At 38.7% G+C, this 22,459-nt stretch overlaps 3 protein-coding genes and 1 pseudogene across 6 annotated transcripts; 2 read left to right on the forward strand and 2 right to left on the reverse strand.

The window, feature by feature from the left end:
- Positions 1–815: 815 nt before the first annotated feature.
- LOC131790685 (CDP-diacylglycerol--inositol 3-phosphatidyltransferase) lies at positions 816–6,717 on the reverse strand. 2 transcript variants are annotated; one of them, XM_059107935.2, is made up of 7 exons: positions 6,261–6,717; positions 5,608–5,745; positions 2,650–2,689; positions 2,283–2,396; positions 1,701–1,785; positions 1,228–1,309; positions 816–1,083 (listed from the first exon to the last, which is right to left on the reverse strand). In XM_059107935.2, exons 1-7 carry the CDS (start codon positions 6,295–6,297, stop codon positions 914–916), a joined length of 666 nt encoding a protein of 221 aa, XP_058963918.1. In that variant the 5' UTR covers positions 6,298–6,717; the 3' UTR covers positions 816–913. The 2 variants fall into 2 exon arrangements, with proteins under 2 accessions (XP_058963918.1, XP_058963923.1); XM_059107940.2 differs by lacking the exon at positions 2,283–2,396.
- Positions 3,102–5,544, forward strand: LOC131790677 (uncharacterized; annotated as a pseudogene).
- Positions 6,718–7,110: 393 nt separating the features above from the next.
- On the reverse strand, positions 7,111–15,579 carry LOC131788979 (fibroblast growth factor receptor 2-like). Its single transcript, XM_066162495.1, has 7 exons — positions 14,958–15,579; positions 12,955–13,149; positions 12,298–12,381; positions 11,633–11,941; positions 10,911–11,249; positions 10,077–10,211; positions 7,111–9,195 (listed from the first exon to the last, which is right to left on the reverse strand). The coding sequence occupies exons 1-7, from the start codon at positions 15,034–15,036 to the stop codon at positions 8,594–8,596; spliced, it is 1,743 nt and encodes a 580-aa protein (XP_066018592.1). The 5' UTR covers positions 15,037–15,579; the 3' UTR covers positions 7,111–8,593.
- Positions 15,580–16,471: 892 nt separating this feature from the next.
- LOC131791419 (uncharacterized) lies at positions 16,472–22,141 on the forward strand. Of its 3 annotated transcripts, none has more exons than XM_066162501.1 (5): positions 16,472–16,740; positions 18,636–18,915; positions 19,556–19,715; positions 20,465–20,577; positions 21,169–22,141. In XM_066162501.1, exons 2-5 carry the CDS (start codon positions 18,703–18,705, stop codon positions 21,745–21,747), a joined length of 1,065 nt encoding a protein of 354 aa, XP_066018598.1. In that variant the 5' UTR covers positions 16,472–16,740; positions 18,636–18,702; the 3' UTR covers positions 21,748–22,141. The 3 variants fall into 3 exon arrangements, with proteins under 3 accessions (XP_066018598.1, XP_058964747.2, XP_058964755.2); XM_059108764.2 differs by lacking the exon at positions 16,472–16,740 and adding an exon at positions 17,168–17,495; XM_059108772.2 differs by lacking the exon at positions 16,472–16,740 and adding an exon at positions 17,704–18,242.
- Positions 22,142–22,459: the final 318 nt, after the last annotated feature.

Here is a 22,459-nt window from a genome sequence, read left to right on the forward strand (position 1 = left end):
GAAACTGTGGTAGTGCGTCGGTGGGAGAGTATGGCAGGCAATTTAGTGTTAACAACTGAGTTGAAAACGTAAATTGGCCACCGTAAAGGGTAAAAAAAGCTACCCTTTAAGGTAGCCAATTTACTCAACTCAGTTGTTAACACTAAATTACTCATTACAGTCATGGTTCGGTGACCTTCAATATACCGTTCACTGTTCAATCAGGTTTTTTTCTCCATGCGTGACCGGCAAGTTTCCCATCTCTTAAAAGGTGTTTCAGCGACTTACAGTGTACATTTATTGGCACTTGAGACGTAGAGACTTTAATGAGAGGGAAGGATTTCATAATAAGAGGGAATCACAAGCCAGCTTCTTTCTGGCATTCAGGGTAAGTTCTCTCCACTTTTTCTTTTATTTTTAGTAACGTTACACCTTCGCATGAGGCGTTACTAAGAATTTTTCAGGGGAAGGGAGAGAGCCTTCCTTGAACTAGGAATTTCCACGATTTTTAAAGTTATAAGATTTATACCGTCCGAGTTCTTATGCATGAGCCCTGAGGCTGCTATTCGCGGCAAAAAGTGTCCATCACTGGAAAAGATGTAAGTCATGTAGATTTTTCTAATCTGCGCGTTTTTGCAAAACAATTTATATGATTTATATCTATATCTGACAACGAAGGGACCAAGGACACACTGGGACCCCTCCCTCACCCCCCCCCCCTCTTCCCCTCCACGCTAAGCTTTACCTAACTCGACGGCAGATCTTTACATTACCCATAAAACAAGAGTGCTCGACGCTCCGGTCCTCATTAAACAAAATTTTAAGAGAATCTCGCGAAAGTTTAGCACTAGCACTGGATATGTTGTGATAATTTTTATTTTCTCGCGTTTATTTTCATCCTTGATCGCAGTAATGTATACTTGCGTTACTGCTATCACTTAGGTTTTTTATCGCTTCTCGGTTGCTGATGATGCAGTTCAGCTAAGTCACCAAGTGATCGAAGGAGCAAAAGGAAACAGACAATCACTTGACGATAGATTAAAAAAGGAGAACAAATCTGAGCCAGTAGCATCCAAAGACTGTGCGCGGTTCCACCAAGGGAAACTGAAGAAACAAAATCAGATAAGAAAAGGTTAGGCAAAAATAGTTCTAAGAGAATGATTTTCGCCATTCGACCGGTGATCAAGCGAGACAGAAATTCTCGCAAATATCTCCCAAACCTATAAGTTCAGTTAAAGTTTGGCGTACCCATCGGTCCTGGAGAAAAGTGAAGGAGATACAGCATAGCAACACAGACGTCTTGGCCAACAATTACTAGCGTTGTAATGGGCTGTGATTTAAAAAAAATAAAACACCAAAGTTAAAACAACAAGGAATAAAACTTGGTGGCGCTTTTGTGGTGTTCTTGAGAGAGATAGACAACAATCTCCGACTCACAGAAAATTTGCTCCGCGAGGTGAGGAGGCGGATAAACTTTGAAGTTAAATTGTAGCCAAGAAGCTGTGACATTCAGTTCCTTTCCCAACGAATATAATTCCGACCTCATTCACATTACCAGCGCTCTCTCAATTCTTCAAGAGAAAAAGCCTTTGAAAAATATCTTTGATAAATCATAAATATCACATTAGAACCTTCTCATCTTAGAATTTTTTGGAAAAAATCTTTCTTCAATTTTGGAAAAACTATAGACTAAATCATAGTATAATAACCAGTTGACTTACTTCCTTAAAGAAAATCCTCACCAGCCATGGATCTTGCGAGCGTGTCTTTGCAGAAACATCAACTGAATGTGTTATTAGCGCACATCTGTCGAAAGTATTTGGCAAAGAATGGTGTCACACAAAGTATGCACCATTGAGAACATTATCAAATTCTGTATAGGGAAGAAGAGAGAGAACAAAGACAAATAAAACAGCCAGAACGAGAAGTTTGAAGGTGATTGTTATCAAAAAAAATACCAGAAAAAAACACTTAAAGTTTATGACCACCCGAAGTTGTTTGGTAACACATGAGTAAATGGGTAAGTTTCTAAAGAAACTGTGGTGCTGTGTCAGTAGGGCAGTATGATAAGATATTTCGATTTTATCCCCTGAGTCCATAATGTGAATTGGCCACCATAAAGAGTTTCTAAGCTGAAGTTTCGAGCGTTAGCCCTTTGTTAAAGCGAATGACGAAGGGCTAACTAATTCGCTCTGACGAAGGTCTACTACTCCCAAATTATCTAGTTTGGTAACACTTCAGCGTCTAGTTCTATTTTCGTCGCAGACATGGCAAGAATATAACGGGAAAACTACAGTCTGTACCTGTAAAGATTTGCAAAACTCCCTGTGACTTCTAAGCAAACCAGCAGCTGTAATAAAAACAGGTGTTGAGGGTAGAAGGTACACAATGCCATCATCATTCCTATTCTACCACACCTGAGAAGAACCACAAGATAGGAGCAAGTATATGTTGGTAAATATCATAGTTCCTCGCCCATAATGAAACTGCAATTAAAATTTGGCTTATTTACTTTTAAAACCATGTCTGTCTTTCTTTCAACCATTCCTGAAAACAATGATGACTGTGGCATTTGCTCACAACGCGGTTCAAGATCATGACGTTGGCAAGGGTGTGTGTCCATGAGTGCCTTACAGGACCCTGGAAAAAAAATATACAGGGTACAAATACCTGTCAAGAAGAACATCCAACAACTCTCCAAATTTGGAACCTAGAATCAAACAAGAACAAAAATAAATAGTAACTTTCACTATTGGCTAGGTGGTACGATACAAAAAAAAACGCATTTTTTGTTGAAAATGAGTCCATTTTTTTTTTCATTTGATTTCACCTCTAAAGGCTTTTGTTTAATCGCCCCAAATGTCTTTTTGTGAATAATTTGTCAGGAAATAGTAATAAAATGCAATTTCTAAGGCACTGTTGTTCCGTTGCCATGGAAACGCATTTTTAAATGCGTCCTTTTAGGGCCTAAAAGTGCGATTTCCTCCCAGTTCAAAGCAAGCTGATTGCGTCTTGAGTAAGCTATTGAGAGACTGGGGCCCAATAATGACTTTCAGCCTCGTTTTGATATGTTTCGGTGAACAGCGGTTATTATCAATCATTCAGTTGGGAATTTTCGCAAGTGAGAGAGCTTCAATCATCAAAATGCCGAAATTTTCGTCTCAGAGACGCAAGAAGCGCAAATTTTATGGAAATCGCTTTACAAATAGTCCAAGAATTAACGAAGAAGAGTCGATTGCTGTCGAAAGCGCTTCGAGTGGAAAACGTGAATCCACAGACGGCATTTTACATGATCAAAGCGAAGCGATGGAATCTTCGGTTTCGTATCGAAAGCTTCAATCAACTTCCCAAGAAGACAAACCCAAGCCTAAGCTGATCAAGGTAGATAAAGAGGAAACCAGTCCATCCATTACAGGGTTCAGGTTCTGTGATATGGAGGTGCTATCGTCCGTTTTTTCTTTGCTACGTTGTGGCGAATGCGGCGATTTCAGTCTTTTGTTTATGGAAGATAATTTGAAACGGAAGGGATGTGCGTCAACTTTGCGTTTACTGTGCGAGCAGTGTGGATGGAAATAATCATTTTGCACATCAAAAAAGCAAGGAAAGAGTTTTGAAGTAAATCGGCGAATCGTTTATGGTATGAGAACTCTTGGAAAGGGTTATGCTGGTGCAAGGAAACTCTGCACAATTATGAACATGCCTCCACCTCCAACTGAGAAAGCTTTCCTCAGCAACTCGCGCGTAATCGGCCGTCACATGAAAGCGATTGCAAAGGAAACAATGAAAAAGGCGGGAGAAGAAGTTTTATCTCTCAAGAAGGATGTAAATTCTTCTGAAAGTCTACCTGTGAACTGTGGTGTTTCTTGTGACGGAACATGGCAAAAGAGAGGCTACTCGTCACGCAATGGTTGTGTGACTGTCATATCCATGGACACAGGAAAGGTTCTTGATGTGGAGGCCCTAAGCCAAGGATGCAAACAGTGTGAGCGGCATGAACAAATGGACAAGAATTCTCTCGAATATTAGATGTGGAGAGCTGATCACACCACTTGCAAGTCAAATTTCCAGGGATCAGCACCTGCAATGGAACCAGAGGGTGCAGAGCGCATATTTCAAAGGTCTGTTGAGCTGCACAATCTCAGGTACACTGAATTTTATGGGGATGGGGACAGCAAGAGTTTTTCCAGGATAAAGAATATTTATCAAGATGCTGGAATTTTAGTGGAAAAGAAAGAATGCATCGGTCATGTGCAGAAGAGGGTTGGAACTGCACTTCGCAAATTAAAGCGTGACAATCCAGGCCTTGGAGGCAGAGGGAAACTCACAGATAGTCTAATTGATAAACTGCAGAACTATTATGGCATTGCCATAAGATCCAATGTTGGAAATTTGGCTGGAATGAAGAAAGCTATCCATGCTAGCCTCATGCATTGTGCCTCAAGTGAGGCACGCCCACTTCATGACCACTGCCCAACAGGTAGTGCAAGTTGGTGCAAGTATCAAAAGGACAAAGCCAACCATACGAATCTCTTTAAGCATGGACCTGGCCTTCCTTTACCTGTTATTGCCAAGCTAAAGCCTGAATATATTTGACTTAGTGAGACCAACTTATTGCAGAAGTGCTTACATGGCAAGACACAAAATCAAAATGAGTCTTTGAATGGGATGGTATGGCAAAGGATTCCAAAAGAAATTTATGTTGGAAGGGAGACATTAGAATTAGGACTTTATGATGCTGTTTCTTATTTTAATATTGGTTCAATTAGTATTATTAAGCTTTTCCAAGCCCTTGGTATTCCTTCTGGCAAATATACCATTATGGTTGCAGACTCCAAGACCAGCTTAGAGTTAATATTGCACAACATAAAAGCAAAGCTACTACCAAGAAGCGACGCAAAGTGATTAGGGGCCTTAAAAAACAAAAAGATGACCATAATAAGCAAACTGAAGGAGTCAGCTATGGCCCTGGTCAGTTTTGAACAATTCAATTCATGGAAACTGTGTTTAAGTCTTGAAAAAATCAGTCTAAAAACTTTAAACCAGTTTTCTCTCAATTTCGAATTTTATGAAACTACCGACACGCTAGCAAAGATAACTTTCCAGCGTTTTATTCAATTCTTCTCATTTTTGGAGTGAGAGATCTCTGAATATTTTTGCATGCAATGAACTAGAAACATACACTTAGGTGCATCTTTTGTTGTTAAATGACCAAAATGAGATTGCTCATCTTATCAATTCCTGAAAGTTGTTGTGTTTTCTTTAATATTTTCCATTCTATATGACTGAGAGGTGTTTCTGTAGTTCATTGCATGCAGGTGCATGTGAAGATCATTGTCTAAAAATTTTGTGAATTTTTAATCTAATGTTAAAGAGATATGACTGTTCTTGTTTGGTTGCCCACCGGGGGGCATCATTTGCTAATTCTCAGCAGCAATAATAAAATATCAAGTCAAAAACTGCAAAAATACAGTTGTCTTCATGTGTCATTTTAGGTGATATAGATAAATTTGTGTAAAAAAACATATGAAAAAATGTTGATTTTTTGAGGGTTGTACCACCTTATGAAGAAGTTTAAACAGTACAAATGGGCTGCGTCTTAGGCATCAATCATAAGCTCTCTTTACTTACATTGATCAAAGTATCGGGCTGATACTCCATCTGCAACGTCTAATATTATTCCACCGGTGAAATAAAGTGCAACAGTAAGAAGTGGCCTACGCGTCATGTTGTAAAACGACGCTAGAGTTAAAATAATCCGCACATAATCTGTGAAAATGGGTAAAGAAATACAGAAGTGAATGAACAATAAAAAAAGAACTGACACCTTTCACTTTCTCCTCGCGGTGCACGCAAAGATGACAACATATTATTTCTTTTTAAGAAAAGTCGGTCACGCTCGGCGACCCATCATCTAGTAACATTTCCCCTGTACTAAGTGACCCCAGCTGTTAGTTCATAAATCAGTTGTTCTGGTTTGAACATTAAAGACTTTCTAGATGTAACACAAAGTTTCTCCTCATGACTTACTTCTAAGAGAATATGTCACGGACATAGGGAAGAATTATTACATGAATCAGATCAGAGGAGGTCCTTGATTGGCTACCCGCAGTCCGTTACTCGTTACCTGTTACTCACGTTTTCTTGGTTCCGAGACACAGCTTGCAAAGGTTAAAAGGTCTGGCTAGATAAACAAATTGAACTGGACACTTGCCAGAGAAATCGAGCATACCCCGACAAATTATCGAAAACATTTATCTCCTGAAGGCTATGTTCTCACTCACCAATCAAATTAGGCACAAAGAAATAAACCTTCTGCATGTCTGATAATCTGTCGACACTGAGAGCGGTGGATGAGAACGTTCCGTTTTGTTGCGTGTATCGAAAACGAAAGTTGTTTCACGTGAAAACTAAATAAGGACACAAATTTCACCAGCAGTCTCTCTGATTACAGAATGTTGAAATGTATCCAATGTCCTAATAAATGATATAATGCAATAATTCCGTTCACTGGAAATTTGCACACAACATTTGAGAATTTGGAGCCATCCACTCATAAATAGTACCATCTGATGTCGGAGATATGAACATCTGTGTGATCAAGCTCTTATCGATATAATTTTTTTCTGTTTCCAAAAGATGAATGTTTTCGTTCTCCAAGACGTCTTGGTATGTATACAAACTAAATTGGCACAATCAAATTGTCATGGTCCTTGTGTCATACAATGCAATCGACACAAATCTTCCATTCAAAGGGTGAGGCTTGGGGAGACACATTGAGAGCGTGACATGAAGACCACGGTCTTACTAGCTTGGTATCTAAGAGCGTAACACTGAGATAAAGCTTGTTCTTCTTTCATTGTTAACGCCTTCCGTAGAACGCCACGAGCATTTCTAAGATTCGTGGCCGGGGTGGTTCAGTCACAGGCTGTCTTTCATCTGAATGTTATGCAAGTTGTCCGCTCTGGAAGACTTTTTCTTTACAGACTCAAGACTAGATTATAGTCTCTACTGCCACTGGCGTTCCACTGCTAATGGCAGTAAAGCGCTCTTTGTTTAGCTTAAGACAAAACTTAACAAAGAGTTCTGAAATTAAAGTTTTAACCTTTTTATTTGTGAAAAAACAAATAAAACAAAACAAAAGTCTATGGATATCCAGTACAAAGCAAGAATTATCTACAATCAGATAACGAGCTAGACATTCCATTTCGACTACTCTAAAAACCTGGGACTCAAAGACTAGTGTCAGTTGACCTGTAGGTCAATAATAACATGCCAGAGCAATTTTGACTGCATTTAAATAATCTAATAACCATATAAATTAAATAGCAAAGGAAAAGGTCAAACATTTTCCTCAAAGTATACAAAACAGTATACTATTTTAAATATTATTAGTAATGACAGAAAAAAAATCATAAAGCGAGAAACACTGGCTGAATTTGTTGAACATTCAGAACTGGTAAACGATCGTTTCCCTTTTTCTACCAGTATACTCACAAACTGCTTTTCAAGCAGTTATGTACAAGCAAAACCAATTGTACGTGGCTTACACGCTTTTATCTTCTGCGCCGCATTCCTAACACCACCTGATCAGGCCTCGAGAGGATTTAAGAGGAGTCAATTGGAAAGAATAATCCCAGATTTCTCCACGGGTTGGGTACTAGATTATCATACTGACTAACAAGGAAGCGTCACCATTTCTCGTGTGTGTTGCAATGTTGTTTTGGGGAAAAGGCGAGCATACCTAGGTCAAGGGAAAACACCACGAAGTCTACGTCTTCTAACAAGCCGCTACTAACTTCAAACACTTCTGCTACAACGTCTCCTCCTGCTAACTTCTTCTAAAAGATGCTTAATTTAACATTAGATATGTTTAGTTTTACTGGGCGTGGTAGCCCCATCTGCACCCCTACTGGACAATTCGCGTCATAAAAACAAACTATAGTTTGCGTCAACAAAAGAAGAACAAAAAACCGACAACAAAAATTCGAATGATAACTTCTGAGCAAAACCTGGTCGGCATCATCCAGACATACCTACTTTGAGAAACAACGTTGAGATTTTTCAAAAAATGACGCACAGTCAAAACAGTCAAAGTCAAATACCCCCAATAAAACTTTTAAGGATTAAATTACAAATAGACTTAAAGTATTAAAACGAGGAAACCATTGAACCTTATCCAAGAAAACCCTTCACACCATGAGCGCGCGCAAATCTTGCCTGAATTTATACTGCACAGTACAGTTTTAACTAAAGGACCTCATGCTACATCAATGATCGAAGTCCATGCTAAAGAGATCTAAAAACTTCAATTCATGCTTGACGGGTTTTTTTTTACCGTATGATGGCGAAATGATGGACACCGACCTTTGATCGGATAATTTTTCGCTAGGGTTGTTTCATCCGATGTGTCGCTCGATACTTAGTCGATAATAGCTCAATTGTCGGTCGAAAGTCGAAAATTGCATCGATCGATACCGATTGCATATCGATATTTTGCAAAAATCTTGACTGACCCTTGATCAAGTATGGTCGAGTATCGGGCGATATACCTGACGAAACTACCCTAACGAGGCTACAAAGCTCTGCCAAACAATGACGTGAATCAACGTCATCATCAAACTTGATGAGAAAGCTCTCGTTCAACATTACTCAGATTTTTCTGCACCCTTTTTTTCTTCTTCAACTTAAAAATCGAGAGAAGAGTCCTCGTTTCTGAAAATTGCATGCTTTCGTTTGACGTAACGCTTTCGATTGCAGACCGAGGAAGGGGTACAGGTCTACTATCTGAGCGCACGTACTCTAGAATCCTCCCCTTCCAAGTGGTGACTTCCTCTTGACTGGTCACGTCGATGAAGGTGCGGTGCCGTAGGATCTTTGGTAGGTCAGCGGTTTTGATGTTGGGGTCAATGCGCACAACAATTAATGAAGCATCGTTCCTCGCCGACTCTCGGTGAGTGGCCATGTACATCTCATCCTTGCAGAATCCGCTGGCTAGGTAGTTCGCGGACATGATCAACATCACTTTTCTACTGTTATAGACACTGTCAGCCATGTTCTCGATCCATGCTTTCCCTGGCTCGAAATCGCGCGAATGAATTATATAATCGATTTGATTGTGATCTAGCAGCGGCATCAAATGTTCTTTTACCCAATCGTAATCTTTGCCACTGTACGAAATGAACACGTCCTTTGTGAAGAAGCCATCCTCATCATCATCTGTGAAAAAAAAAGTGAGCAAAATTGTAACTCAACCAAAAAACTCAAAATATACCATAAGGGAGTATGCCCGATTAATTTTCCATAAGAAATACTAACAGAAATAATACCAAGTCTAGACTCTACAATCAATTCTCAGACAAACGAAAAGGGAACTGGCATTCTGGGAATGACGTGATACGAATCTCGCGCGTTACTTGGAATTTTCAGTGGTCCACGATTCAAAGCCAAATGCGATACCATCGTCATCTCAGTTTGAAATTCATAACTGGTCGTGATTATTCCAATGGAGATTTCCGGCGAAGACGGGAGCGCTGATGCAGAATGGTTTTTTAGTAGCACCACCACACGTTTTCAAAAGTAACATGCTAATTTTGATACATCTAAGGGCACTTTGAGCCATGCTGATAACCTTTAAAACGAGGTACACCTGGCAACAATTCCATGTTGAGGGGAGTCATGGGCACATTACATGGCTTGTGCAAGACAGAGTATCACCCCCCCGAAAAAAAAAAAAAAAAGAGAGAGAGAGAGAGTGCTAAAGAGGACCAACAAATCCCTGCCGTAAAGAAGAGAGAGATCTCTTCACAAATGTCAGTTGTAAGTAGTGCCTTTTTTACATAAAAAAAAAAAACCACGGTGCCAGTTGATAGAATTTCCCTAAAAGTGTCCACACACAGCTTTAACTCAGAGCTCTTTACTAAATGCTTTACTTGCCTGAGTTCATCAAAGGCCAGGATATTTTTTTCTACTCCCCTAAGCTAGGGATTGCACAAGGAAAGAGGGAATAATTGTCATATTCACAGTGCCCCTGATGACTTGCAGTATAATATGCCCTTGCATGTGCTATATGTTTTTATCATCAAAATGGAGTCGCTTACATTTTTCAGCAGCAGCTTTCATTTTCTGCCAGTGTCTTTTCTTACACCACAAAACAAAGATTAAAACCACAAGAGCCAGTGCCAAAAACACCACAAGAGAAATGACAATAATCAACCATAGTTTCATCTTGCCATCTGGAGATTAAAAAGTAATGAATGATTACTAACCACTGTAAAAATGTTACAAAATAAATAAATAATCAAATGGCCTAGCTACCTCATTTCACACATAGCTTTTTACACCCAAATACCTCAATTTTTGGTTTGAAACAAAAATTAGTGTTTATCAAGCATTCTGATGTAAACAAAAATATTTTAATTCATAAAGCAGTGGATGCAGGGTAAGGCAAAGAAGGAGGGGGTAGGGAAGGGGATGGGGTATGGGTGGGGGAGGGGGAAAGGGGGTGAGCTTGGGTGGTGGCTTCCTGAATTCCTATCCTGCAGCTATCATTTTCAGTGTACCATCACTGATCAGTACAAAACTTATTTATTCCATTTGCCATTACATGTAAAATGTAACAATTGGTAAAGAAAAAAATACCAGATTAAGAGCAAGGAAACAAAATAAAATCCATTATGGCTTGTAAGCTTAGGTTCTCTCAAAAGTAGCACAAAGTAAATTTTAAAAGAAGTACTATTTTTAAGGGTGAGGGTTAATGTGTCAAATGCCACTTGTGCCACTAACCATGGGAAAAAAATACAGTCAATCAAAAGGCATGGTCAAATATTGATCAAACATCAGTCATGATTGGCAAAACAGTTCTTTGGAGGTGCCACACCCAAGTCAATCACATTATCCTATTAAATTCATTATATAACAAAATGGTTTCATACCTCTTGGAACCACCTCAAGTATAACTGTATCACTTTCAATACCACGTCCATATTTCACCACACAAGAGTAATTTCCACTATCCTCATAGCTCAAGTTTAACAAGGTGAGTTCTGTTCGTACTTTAGGTGTACTCCCTGCCTCATGGGTGTAAAAATCATTTACTGTGTAGTGTTTACTAGAATTTAAGAGTGTTTCTCCTTTGAATTTCCAAAAAACAAAGGTGCTGAAGACCTTTTCGACGTCTTCCCCCACACAAAAGAGGGTTACGTCGGTAGCAACTTCAGCAGTGTACTTTGGTTTCTGTGCTTCTATTGTAGGAAGATATCCTTTCTTATCTTCTGCAAAATCAAATAATCAAGGTTAAGCAGTAAGTGGAGAGAAAGTACTTGGTTCAGCTCTTACAGAATAATACAAAATAATGAAAAAATAAGTTACAATTATTAATTTGTGCTGTTGTGGGTTCAACAGCATAAAAGTTTGTAAAATAAATGTTAATTTATGCAGCAGCACTAGCTGTCCAAAATTCATAGGGGCAAATTGTAGACACCTAGCTTGGATTTAAGTTTCCACTTGTTTCTATCTCCATTCTTTGCTTTGTATTTAACATCATATTTTCAAACATTTTTAACAAATTATTTTGCAACTGGCATAGATGTGAAACACGTTAGAATATATTGAACTGACCCTAACATCATAATAAGTAAATATAATACAGCATTACCTATAATATAAAGTGATATTGTGTAGTTGTAACTTCCAAGAGCATTATGAGCTGCACAAACATAGTCCCCTTTATCATCTAATTGAACTGCGTGTATATGCAAGTCTGATGTACGATTTCCAATCTGGGGTGTCTCAGTGTCAATGGAAAAGTGATGGTCTTTGCCTAGTGCAGTTATTGGTAAATTATCTTTAAACCAAATGATGTCTGGTGTTGGACATCCCATAGAAAAACAGCTCAGTTTAGCCTCATAATCCAAATGAACGCTTCTTGGACTGGTCTGGTGAAAAGGCCACACCTGTGGTTTTTCTGTAAGTTACAACAACAAAACCAAAAATATTATATCTGGAACAGAATTCATACTGTTTTCATTATAGCTAGCTATCTGTTGCCAAAGAATGAGAGATAACTGAAGTCTTCTTGGGGTTTCTGCTCGAGATAAAATTATTTTACATGCAGGGAAGATTTCAAAATACAGTGAATTGTATTAGAGAGGCCTCTCCTCTGTTAATCCTTCCTTGAAGCAACCTGAAAAACATGCAAAGCTCTCGACATATTCTCCTTTTCAGCACCTTAGGGAATGTATAGAGAACAATACAAAGAATATGCAGATTGATGTTGGAATGAAAAGAGTTAATTCATTGAGCATCAGTTAACTTTATTACCTGCAAGGCACACTCCCACTTGATCACTCTCACCATCCAAGTAAGTGCACTTATAAATTCCTTCATCATCTGCTTTGAGACCCTCTTTCAAGAAAATCAGCATTAAAATCAATATATCAACCCTCAGAAGACAAGGGAAATCTTAGTTTTAGTTATCCATTTTTTTTTTAGTACAACTATTTTATTTCAATTTTGTTATAAGCTATCTATCCAACATTCTATTCTATCTACATTTTTATCACCTAATCATCACAAATTTCATTTCTTTCATAGTCACCCATCGCTACATTGTTTCATTAGAGATGTAGCTAAACTTGGTTTTTAGTTTAATCTGAATTATTTTCCATTTATATATAAATGGTTATCACTTTAACTCCCAAGATCTGATTGTTGATTCTCCTTTCCAACTTCTACACATTTCCTTGTGGTGTTAGATTGAGATGACAAATTCTATGTGATGAGTTCGAGTGTTCTCATTACCTGATGCTGTATAATGTAAGGACATTGAAGGGAGAAGTTGCATGTTAATCATTTCCTAGAGTTGAAGGGTCAATAGGTTATCCCAGATTTTTAATCACTGTTAGGTGTTACTGCTTCAGATTAAAGTCTCCAAAACCCTCTTGGCTTTCTTACTCAAAAAGTCACTTGCATACTTACCACGTTCAAAACTTGCCCAATGTTGAGATTTCTTGTTGGGTGGAATGAAAATACCATCTTTGTTCCACTGAACTGTTCCACTGACATTCTTTTCCAAACTGACAGTACAGTTAAATAAGACGGACTGGTTGGACTTGATAATTTGGTTCTTTATTGGACTTATTATTTGGACTCGTGGTTCAACTATTGCTAACCCTACAAAAATTGTAAAGGAGAAACGATATATTGAAAGAAGAGGAAAACCTTGATAAAGCTGATAAAGCAGTCCTTCTCCTGATGGACAACTTGGACAATTTCTCACCAGTTTCTCCATGATGAGAGATTCAGTTGGATTGCGTGAAAATCACGTTTTCACTCTTTTGTGCCATGATACTCTTTTTTCCATGAAACCAACCAAGAATAATGAAACTGGAATAGGTCTGAGCCATGTTCAAGTGCTTGGCATAATCCTTTTTGAAAGTTTAAAACTTCCTGTAAGCCCACCTCCCACCTGCCCCCCCCCCCCCCTCCCTGCTGAGGGACTGTTCTTCTGTCCTTTATGGCTTTATGGAAGGTGAGGTATGTTTCAAAAGAAACTTACCAGTATTTTGACTGTTAGCCTGCAGACATATTGTTAACATGCAAGTGCTATAATATTCTGATTAAGTGTTCTTGTCACCACATTTAATTGGTGAGATCAAAGAAAGCAGGAAGCAATGGGGAAAGGAAAAACTGTTTTGTGAGATTTACATAACTAATTCATTTAAATGTTTGTAAATTTAATTACAACATTCACTATTCTTGGAAAGCTTATTTATGAAAGATTTGCATAACTTATCAACTCATTTTTTTAACCTAAATTCTTGGAAAGTTTATTTGTCATGAAATGATGTTTCAAACAATTTAACCCTTTAAAAAGTTGTTAATATAATAATCAAGATGTTTTTACGTTGGCTAGTTACCCCTCACATGCCACTTAACCACTACTGGCATATAATACCTTATCCTTTGAGGATTGGATGGATCATATCATTTTTCCCTCAGCTATAATTCGACTAATTCGACAATAAAAATACCATTCCTACGTAGTTGCGGCGAATAACACACTCTTTATTTGTTTGTTTTGCGCAGGAATTAATGAGCTCTTATTTAATTTATCGTACAGATTAGCAGGTAAGGGAAATTAGGTGATTGCAAAGCCCTCAGTAACTTTTAACAGCTAGCATCGTCCGTACATGTGCACAAAAAAGGCATTGTTTTGTAACAATGATTTCCTTGAATCAAAATTCTGCTAAAAAATCGCACAAAACAGTTCTGACATCACGCGACCAAATTTTTCTCCGTTGACGTGTTAAAACTGCAACGAAACTGCTAGCAAGAGAATTCCTTGCCAAAGAGCTGGTTAACTGTGCACTGATTTCTCACCAACTATAACAGCTGAGCTAGAGAATTTCGAAGCATGCTGGAGTGACGTAAAAACCTAGTTCTAGCAAAGTCTCGTGATTTTAAAGCGGTAAAGATTACTCGACATTTAATATGGACCATGTTTCCTGCCTGTTCCTGCCACGGGACAAATATTATCACCATGAAAGACGACAGTATCACAGAAAATAACTAAGACAATCTAAATGAAGTAATTACAGAAAATTGTATGCATGCAGCTTCTAGCCTAGTCAAGGTGAACCACCGACTCATCTTATCAGACATCAAAAAAGAATTCAAGTGACATTTGCCAGTGTGATCGGCACATGTGCGCTGTTTTGGCAAAGGTATATAAAACTTTCAGAAAATTCCCCGAAACTCAAACGTTAGGAATTGTCAAATTTTCGCCCCTAAGCAAAGGGGAAATCAAATGGAGAAGTTATTTTTAAGCGCTTTTCCAGACAAAATCGAAAGGGCACCGTAATTTTCCCATTTCCTTCGTCAGCATGTTTACAACGAATGCAAATAAGCTGTTCAAATGATCAAGTTGTTTCCTCAAACAATTCACAACGAATTCGTTAGAAAGTGATAGCATTTCTTACCTATAACGAGGACTATCAGCATGAATGTTGTTGTGTATAACTGTTGAGTAGTTCGCAGCATATTTCCCAGGTGCGGCATACAAATTCTACCACAAACTGAATTCTTTGTCTAGCTGTATCACCTATAAACAAACAAATTCTGAGAAATTGTTAACCCCGTCTCACCCCCTCGGTAATTGGGGCAGGGATGAGAGGGTCGGGATGAGTGAACTTTCTCTGGTAACGACGCTTCCAAGGAAATTGAAATTTTCGTCTAAAGTAATATTTTGTTTTGCAACGCAACTTTTGGTGCGATTAAATTTTCCGCTAGTTTGCCTCCATTAGTCCAGTCCATTGACAGTCCACTCCAATACTATCCTGGTTCGAGGTTCAGAGGCAATGGTCCGTAACAAGTGGAAACAAAAAGGAAGCATACGTCACATTCTCACACCTAAGGATCACTGGAGACAACATCAAGCTCTGTGCGGTCAAAACAACGTAACAAACAGTGTAAGGGTGTAGTATTGAAGAATGCAAACAGGAAGACGTTTAGGCTTCAACCCAGCTTTCAATATTCCAGCTTTGGGCACACCTGTCTACATTTAGTCTCCAATGAAGCCGTTTTGTTTAAGTAAAATTACTAAAAGACAACTGTGCAGAAAAGGTCGATATCACTCATTGTTCGATATAGGTGCCATAAATATCTCTTTTAACACCAGTTTTCATCAAACACTTTCTTTAACATCACCTTTGTATAGATTGAAGGACATTGGCACCGACTTTGACACTCTTAAAATACTCTTCAATGTGCACTCTCAATTTCTTGATTTTTATCAAATTGTAAACCTTTTAGGTCATTTTTCCGGGATTTCTACTTGATTACATCCTTTCTTACGCGTGGGAGGGTTTCCGCTTGTTGCGGACCATTGCCTCTATCGGTCAAAGGTAAGGATAAAATAAACTCTTTAACCATTTAAATGATTAACATGTAAGTTCTCCCTCTAATATCCAGACATTACCCAGCAAACAAGTAATGAGAATACTCAAACAAATCATATTTGTAATCTTTGCCCCACCTTAATGGTTCCATACATCTCTCTGATAGGTTGAAAAAACTCAGGTCCTAATTTAATCTTAAATTATTTCACCAAACAACTTTTCCCTTTAAATTAAGAATCTGTTTAAGTTTACACAAATAGCTGAATATTACACGCGACGCAATTATTGCCTATGAACTGTAAAAGTACATTGTTTTACTTCCTTTTGTCTAAAATTAGCACTTGAAAATTTTTGCAAGATCATGCCTGAAAAACGCTCCATTTTGTACAGTGTCCGGTCACTTTTCGATCGCAGATTACGTCAACTGGTGTTACGAACATTAATGACACATTCGTCCGCAGCTTGTGCGCCACGTTTTGTTCTGAGTAGACAAACGGCGACATAAGATAGATTTCTATGTTCAACGCTCGTGAAAGACGTCATCTCTCTTTACTGAATCTGTAAGTGAAGTATCAAAGCGGAAATATCACAGTAAAAAAGGCCACTCATCCGAAACATGCACCGTAGCGCTGAATTGCGATCGCCATCCATTCAACCTCGAGTGTGCAGGAAAAATTGAGCACCGAATCACGCCTGTTTGCGTCAATCACAAGTTAAAAAGTTTTAACAAAATCAAGGTATTGTGTTTCCTTTGCAGCCGGAACTTTTAGAGAATAAAGGGCCTAGTTATCAACGAACTAATTCACAGTTAGGCTTACAAGTGCCTATAAACACAGTTCCAACATAGCACGCAAGAAGGAGCCAGGTATGTGTAAAACTGGTAACATTCTGTAAGTTCGCATATGAGAACATTATGAAATCAGGATTTTGTCACTTTTTATCAATTTATCCGCGAGTTCAGATATGCGTGATCTGAAACGCAAAAAAGATTGGTAATAACAAATTACTGATTCTATTCAGTACCTAATATGAAATATTGTTATTGTCACGAAAATTCTAATCTACAAAATTTCATTCACCTGACGACTCCCTTTCCAAGGAGGAAGAAATTACATCGCAACTCTTCTGGGAAACCTCGACAACTCAGTACATGTTTGATTTTCGCCGAAAGAATGTCGTGTTCAATTCCTTTTACGCACGAGTAATCTAGATGATTGAAAATGTTGCTGAAATTTACATTTCGGACAATGCTCCCGTTACGCACGGAATCCGCTATGGATAAGCTCGCTCGTACAAGTAGGAAAGTAAAATTCCTGCATTGATGCTTAAATGTCAAGCAACAGAGTCGTGACTCTTCTCAAAGATTGATTGCAGTGACGCCTGCTGACGCTAACTACACGATTCAACAGACAATCCCCAATGAGTTGCCAGTAATCGGATCCTTGTGTTTGCGAAAAGATTTCTGGGATCGCCACGGGGCCAACTGTGCAAGTTGTTAGAAGGAAATATATGGCGAAAGGTCGTTTCGACGTCCAAAAAAACGATTTTGGAGAGAGATCAACACTTTTTCACGACAGTTTTATCATAAATGGATTGAGAGAATGTTGATTCGAGGGAAGAGTAAGTTTTTGTCAGCATTACCACGAAATATGTTATAAAATATACCGATTCATTTCTCTCCTTGCACAAGGTCTATGACTGATAAAATTGTAAAATCTCATTGATTACAACACAGAGACAATGTAGGTGTTTACTCACTAATGTATCACGATAATATTTAATGCACACAATTTTAAACTTCTACTGCCTCGAGGTAGCCGTTGAACCTTTTTTTTTGTTTGCTTGTTTTTTTTACCAAGCTAAGAAAAAAGCTAGATGTAGACTTAACACAAGTACATAAAACTGAGACGGCTTTATTGAGTTGTTTCTTGGCGATCTAAAGCTAACGTTTCTAGAGTTCGAGATCATTACGCGAAGTCAGTTTCACTAAACCCTTGCGCATGGAGGAAAGTTAATCGTTAGATTTTACAGCATATTTCATGGTTGTTCAAACAAAACCTTGCATTTCCCCTGTATCAATATTACTCACACCCATTTCGAACAAAACAGCAGTAAAAAGCCATGATCTCTCGCCAAAATCGATTTTTTTCGACGTCGAAACAACCTTTCGCCATCCAGTTGCAATGTTTGTCTGGTGGCGATCCCAGAAATCTTTGCGCAAACACAGGAATCCGATTACTGGCAACTCATTAATTACTTGGCGCGAGGCATGACTTGTTCAGACATTTCTGAACGCCAAAAGATCCTTAGACTTGAATGCCACACCAAACACGTGAATCCAACTGAGCGCCCAAGGGATTAGCTAAGGTGCTCCTCAAAGTGCCATACAGAGTCGCTCGTCACTCTCTGATTTAGAGGAAAAAAATTGAGCACAATCTGCCAAATTTGGCGTGCAGTGGTGGAAAGTTCTCTCTAGTAAAGTGGGCTAGAATCTTTCGACAGCGAAAAGGCCCAGAGATGATCAAATTCTGTCCACGTGCGTCTTCTTTTTAATGTTCACTGCTGATTCTCAAAACCAGCCGCAGGTCACTGGCCTGGAATCTTTTCGATCTCTAGTTGCATAAAAGCACGTCTCAAAATAATCTGTACTTGAGCTCCCTTTTTCTAGGATAACTCCAAAACAGAAGCATGTAAATGAGAACACTTTCAAAAGCATAATCCCATGGGAAAACAAAAGCTTTTCCGTTTTCTTCACCGCAGTTTTGTCTAAAGATCTCGTACTCCTGGAAACATTCCTCCGAGGGACTCTTGTAGGATAAACTCGAAAATGCCTCAACAACAACATCCTAAGACAGCTTCAAAGAAAAGAAGTAACGAGGAAGCGTGGAATGGATGTCCAGAGAAAAAGGAAAAATTGGATTCTGAAACAGCAGGAGCTGAGACAACCCCAACCAAACAAGATAAAGAAGACGGCATCGGAATGTCTGTGGAATTGCGTACTGAAGAAGTACTTACTGCATCCAGAAACCTTAAAGATGAGGTCAGAATGCCTAAGTCTTTCTTCTTGGTATTACTTTTTTAAGGTCCTGTACCCGATTAAGGTCGATTAATGGTCGGCAACGCACGTTAAGTGAGTCAACATAAACTCGAGATGCACGAAATGGATAATTTAGCAAACATTACCTTGTGGCCCAAATAGTTTCTACTTTCACCCTTAATTTCAATTGCAACTGCTTTCTTTCCATGAGCAAGCTTTCCTTCTCAAGTTTCTTTATGTAGTGTCGATGGAAAAAATGACCAGAGTCTCCAATCAATGTCCAGTGGAATTGGAGCCCGTGAAATTAGAGAGAGAAGTATTTCGATGACAAATTTTGCCAACTTAGAGGACTTGTTAAGATGACTCTTGTAAAGGACAAGAGGAATCATTTCTACTCAAGATAGTCTTTCTAATATAATAAGCACTTTCCAAGGAAAACTCGCAAGGGCATGCAAATACAGCTTGAAGCTCATAAACATGAACCTCGAATTCATTGTTAAGGGCGTCTTTCATGTGTAAGTTACTTTCATGTTGACCAACATTGTTAGAAAAGGATATGTGAAAGGTTATCAAGAGAAAAGAGAAACTACAAAGAAATCTATAAAAAGCAACTTTAATGGTAATTTTTTTACGTGTCTTTTAGAGACCTTTTCTTTGTTGTGTACAATCACTTTGTCGTAAAGACATACCACTCAGGCCTGGACAACCTGATGGCAACCTCTTGAAGGCTCATGAACATGGAAAAGGTCAAAAAACGATAACTTTAAACTTCACAGGAACCAGTCCGCACGATCAACTAACATGTAAGGAAACAGAGCCCGACTCGTTCCCAGTCGTCTCCTAAATGTGCACGGTACTTAACCCTTTGACCCCTGAAAGTGACAAGCATTTAATTTCTCCTTACAATATCTCCCCAAAATCACAGGTTAAGGTCAGGAGAATAAAGGAAATGATCACCAGTTAGAGAAGTTGTTGATTGTGAGACAAATTCTCCTTTTAAGTACATTGAGAAATATGTAGAGGACAGTAAGGAGAATATGCATACTGATGTTGGGGTGTAAAGGGTGAAAAGGAGACTTTCAAGAAATTTAGTAGAGACGAATTATAAGATTTCTGTTTACTATGTTGAGTGGAGGGTTATCAACCTCTTAGTAAGGGCAGGCGTGTAAACTACATTTGCTACCCGTTGTAGGCAACTGTCAACTGTTGTTGAATCCTTTTGATCCAATCAGCAATTCTCCTGTCTAGCTGCTATACATTTCCTTTTAATCTGGTTTTTAGAATTTGCTATTATATCCTATTTGGTACATCTATTCTATTCGATATTCTCCGCGTTCTTTATAAACATCTATATGATTTCCTATTGCTGAAGTTTGTTTTCTGTTCTTGCCACCTGTTCACTGGATATTGCAAATAATTAACCCTCGAGTCCTTTTTTTTTTTTTTAAATGAATGGCCGTTTGCTTTTCGCGTATTTTACAATCCTCACGTTTGAGAGATCGCCTAGAGTTGTTTTAGTGAGCTTTTCCGAACTCATCTGCTTTACTTATAGCGTTCCTTTTGGTGAAAGACGAAGACACAGTTTCGAACGTCTTTAAGTACTGTTCAGGAAAGGACAATTATTACCTGGCTGTGAGGAAGGCCCGCCCTGATGTGATCCTTCGTGTAAGTGCAATACTTTAGTAGGATATCTCAAGAAGACAATCAATTCTACAAAAATTAGCCACAGGGAGGTGAAGGGGTTCTCGGAAAATGTTTAAGTTTGTCGAGGCAAAGCCGGATGCATTCTGTCGCATTTTCAGAGCCAAAATCTAATCTTCTTTCGTTTTATCGAAGGCTTCATTTGTCAAATATTCGTAAAAGAGATTAACATAGCAACTTATCGTTATCTTTTGTTGTTGTTGTATAAGTCATATTGTGAAGAACTGTCTCACTGTTTTAAAGAAAACAAACGAAATTTTGACTCAAAAGTGCCCGACACGAACACGAAAAGTAGCCGACACCTTGCGTCGGCCCTCGACAGGCCTCGACAACTTTCGAAAACATTAATTGAGAATAACGGAAATGATCGCCAACTACCGAAGCTCTCGATCGATTCCCCTTTTAAGTCCTATAGAAAATTTATGGAAAACAGTACAGAGAAAATAAACCACCCAATTTGAAAATGTGTTTGATCACTCTATGTGATATTTTGGGTGATATTTAGCTTCTGTTCATTGAGTTGTACCTCTTTCTTTTCTTTTCTTTTATCCACAGAGACTTCAAAACTTTCCCAGAAACGAAAAATATTTGTTCTTTCTCGAAGGGGTCAACAATAACGATAACTACTTCACAATCCAGTCCGTAAAAAACAAGAAGTACCTATACTGTGAAGAAAATGGTAACGTCAGTATGAAGGTGGCAGGCAAAAAAATGAGTAATGGAGTACCTGAAGATCGGGCTATGTGGTTCTCCTTCTTAGATTATCAGCAACAAGGGCATTCAGACCTTATTCAAGAACACAAAACGTATACTAAGATTTCGTTGAGTTTGAGTGTTTCGTGCAACGACCACGAAGATACAGGTGAAAAGCAGACCACGGCCCATGAAAGTGGGCCTGCTGATGACTCGGAAAAAGAAGCCCCGAAAGGTCCAGGAGAGCAGCACATAACTGAGGATATTGACCAGGGTGAAAGGGAAGACTCACAGAGGCGAAAACATGAAGGACCGGTGGAAGGAGACCATGACCAGGGTAAAACAGAAGACCTTGCAGGAGGAAACTCTGAGGGTCTGAAGGATGTGTGCAACGCAGATCAACGGGAAGGAGACTCTGAGGGAACTGCTAAAAATCAATAGAAAGAACTCTGATTAAGTAGAGAAGTGTAACTCTACAGACACCGAGACACTTACTTCAGAGAAAAACCAAAGCTGGAAAATGAATTAGTAATAAAGGCATGCTGATTTTAAAGCTATTAGTTGAGGAGGTGAAGTACATCGTAAAAGGATTGATAACATTATTCAGTTCAGATACAATAGGATAATTTTCCGTAAGTTAAAATACTTCTCAGTTTAACTAGAAATTATTAAAAATTATAACGAACAGGATTATTTACAGTATTACTTGCAAGACATAGGCTGAAAGCCAGAGCTAGAAACTCCATAAACTTCATAGAAAAAGTGCTCCTTCACCTGCCTGTTCCTGCGCTCAATAGCGAAACGTTGCCTCAATAAAACTGACAGCAATAAAATAGTCTCACTGACCATTTTTTTGGAGTCTTAATGATCGTCATGGTGTCTATCGTTTCGGAAATATGAACAAATGAATTCCATGTTGCTGTTCGATTGTTCAATACGAGATGACCTTGTGCCGTTAAAATATAGCACTGACGAACAAAAAGCTGGCACACGAGGTGCTGCGGAATGTGTCAGTGATGTTCTCACCAATTTTGACGTCCTCTTTCATCTATTGCTGTACAGACGCACGGCAACATGGAATCTACTTGTGTTATTTCACAAAAAAAGCTGAATGTTGTTAATGGTGACGTCGTCTGTCTTTCAAAAGATCATG

The sequence above is a fragment of the Pocillopora verrucosa genome, chromosome 2 (assembly GCF_036669915.1).
Source record: "Pocillopora verrucosa isolate sample1 chromosome 2, ASM3666991v2, whole genome shotgun sequence".
In the NCBI taxonomy this organism is placed as follows: domain Eukaryota; kingdom Metazoa; phylum Cnidaria; class Anthozoa; order Scleractinia; family Pocilloporidae; genus Pocillopora; species Pocillopora verrucosa.

What these genes read in the sequence shown, in the direction of transcription:
- LOC131791419 (XM_066162501.1), top strand. Translation starts at nt 18,703, where the DNA reads ATGCCTCAACAACAACATCCTAAGACAGCTTCAAAGAAAAGAAGTAAC. An exon ending in TCCGCACGATCAACTAACAT is followed by an intron (nt 19,716 to 20,464) that starts GTAAGGAAACAG and finishes CTTTACTTATAG; the next exon opens with CGTTCCTTTTGGTGAAAGAC. An exon ending in GCCCTGATGTGATCCTTCGT is followed by an intron (nt 20,578 to 21,168) that starts GTAAGTGCAATA and finishes TTTTATCCACAG; the next exon opens with AGACTTCAAAACTTTCCCAG.
- LOC131790685 (XM_059107935.2), bottom strand. Translation starts at nt 6,297, where the DNA reads ATGCAGAAGGTTTATTTCTTTGTGCCTAATTTGATTG. An exon ending in AGCCCGATACTTTGATCAAT is followed by an intron (nt 2,690 to 5,607) that starts GTAAGTAAAGAG and finishes GTTTGATTCTAG; the next exon opens with GTTCCAAATTTGGAGAGTTG. An exon ending in TTGGATGTTCTTCTTGACAG is followed by an intron (nt 2,397 to 2,649) that starts GTATTTGTACCC and finishes GGTTCTTCTCAG; the next exon opens with GTGTGGTAGAATAGGAATGA.
- LOC131788979 (XM_066162495.1), bottom strand. Translation starts at nt 15,036, where the DNA reads ATGCCGCACCTGGGAAATATGCTGCGAACTACTCAACAGTTATACACA. An exon ending in AATATCACTTTATATTATAG is followed by an intron (nt 11,250 to 11,632) that starts GTAATGCTGTAT and finishes TTGATTTTGCAG; the next exon opens with AAGATAAGAAAGGATATCTT. An exon ending in GAAAGCTGCTGCTGAAAAAT is followed by an intron (nt 9,196 to 10,076) that starts GTAAGCGACTCC and finishes TTTTTTTCACAG; the next exon opens with ATGATGATGAGGATGGCTTC.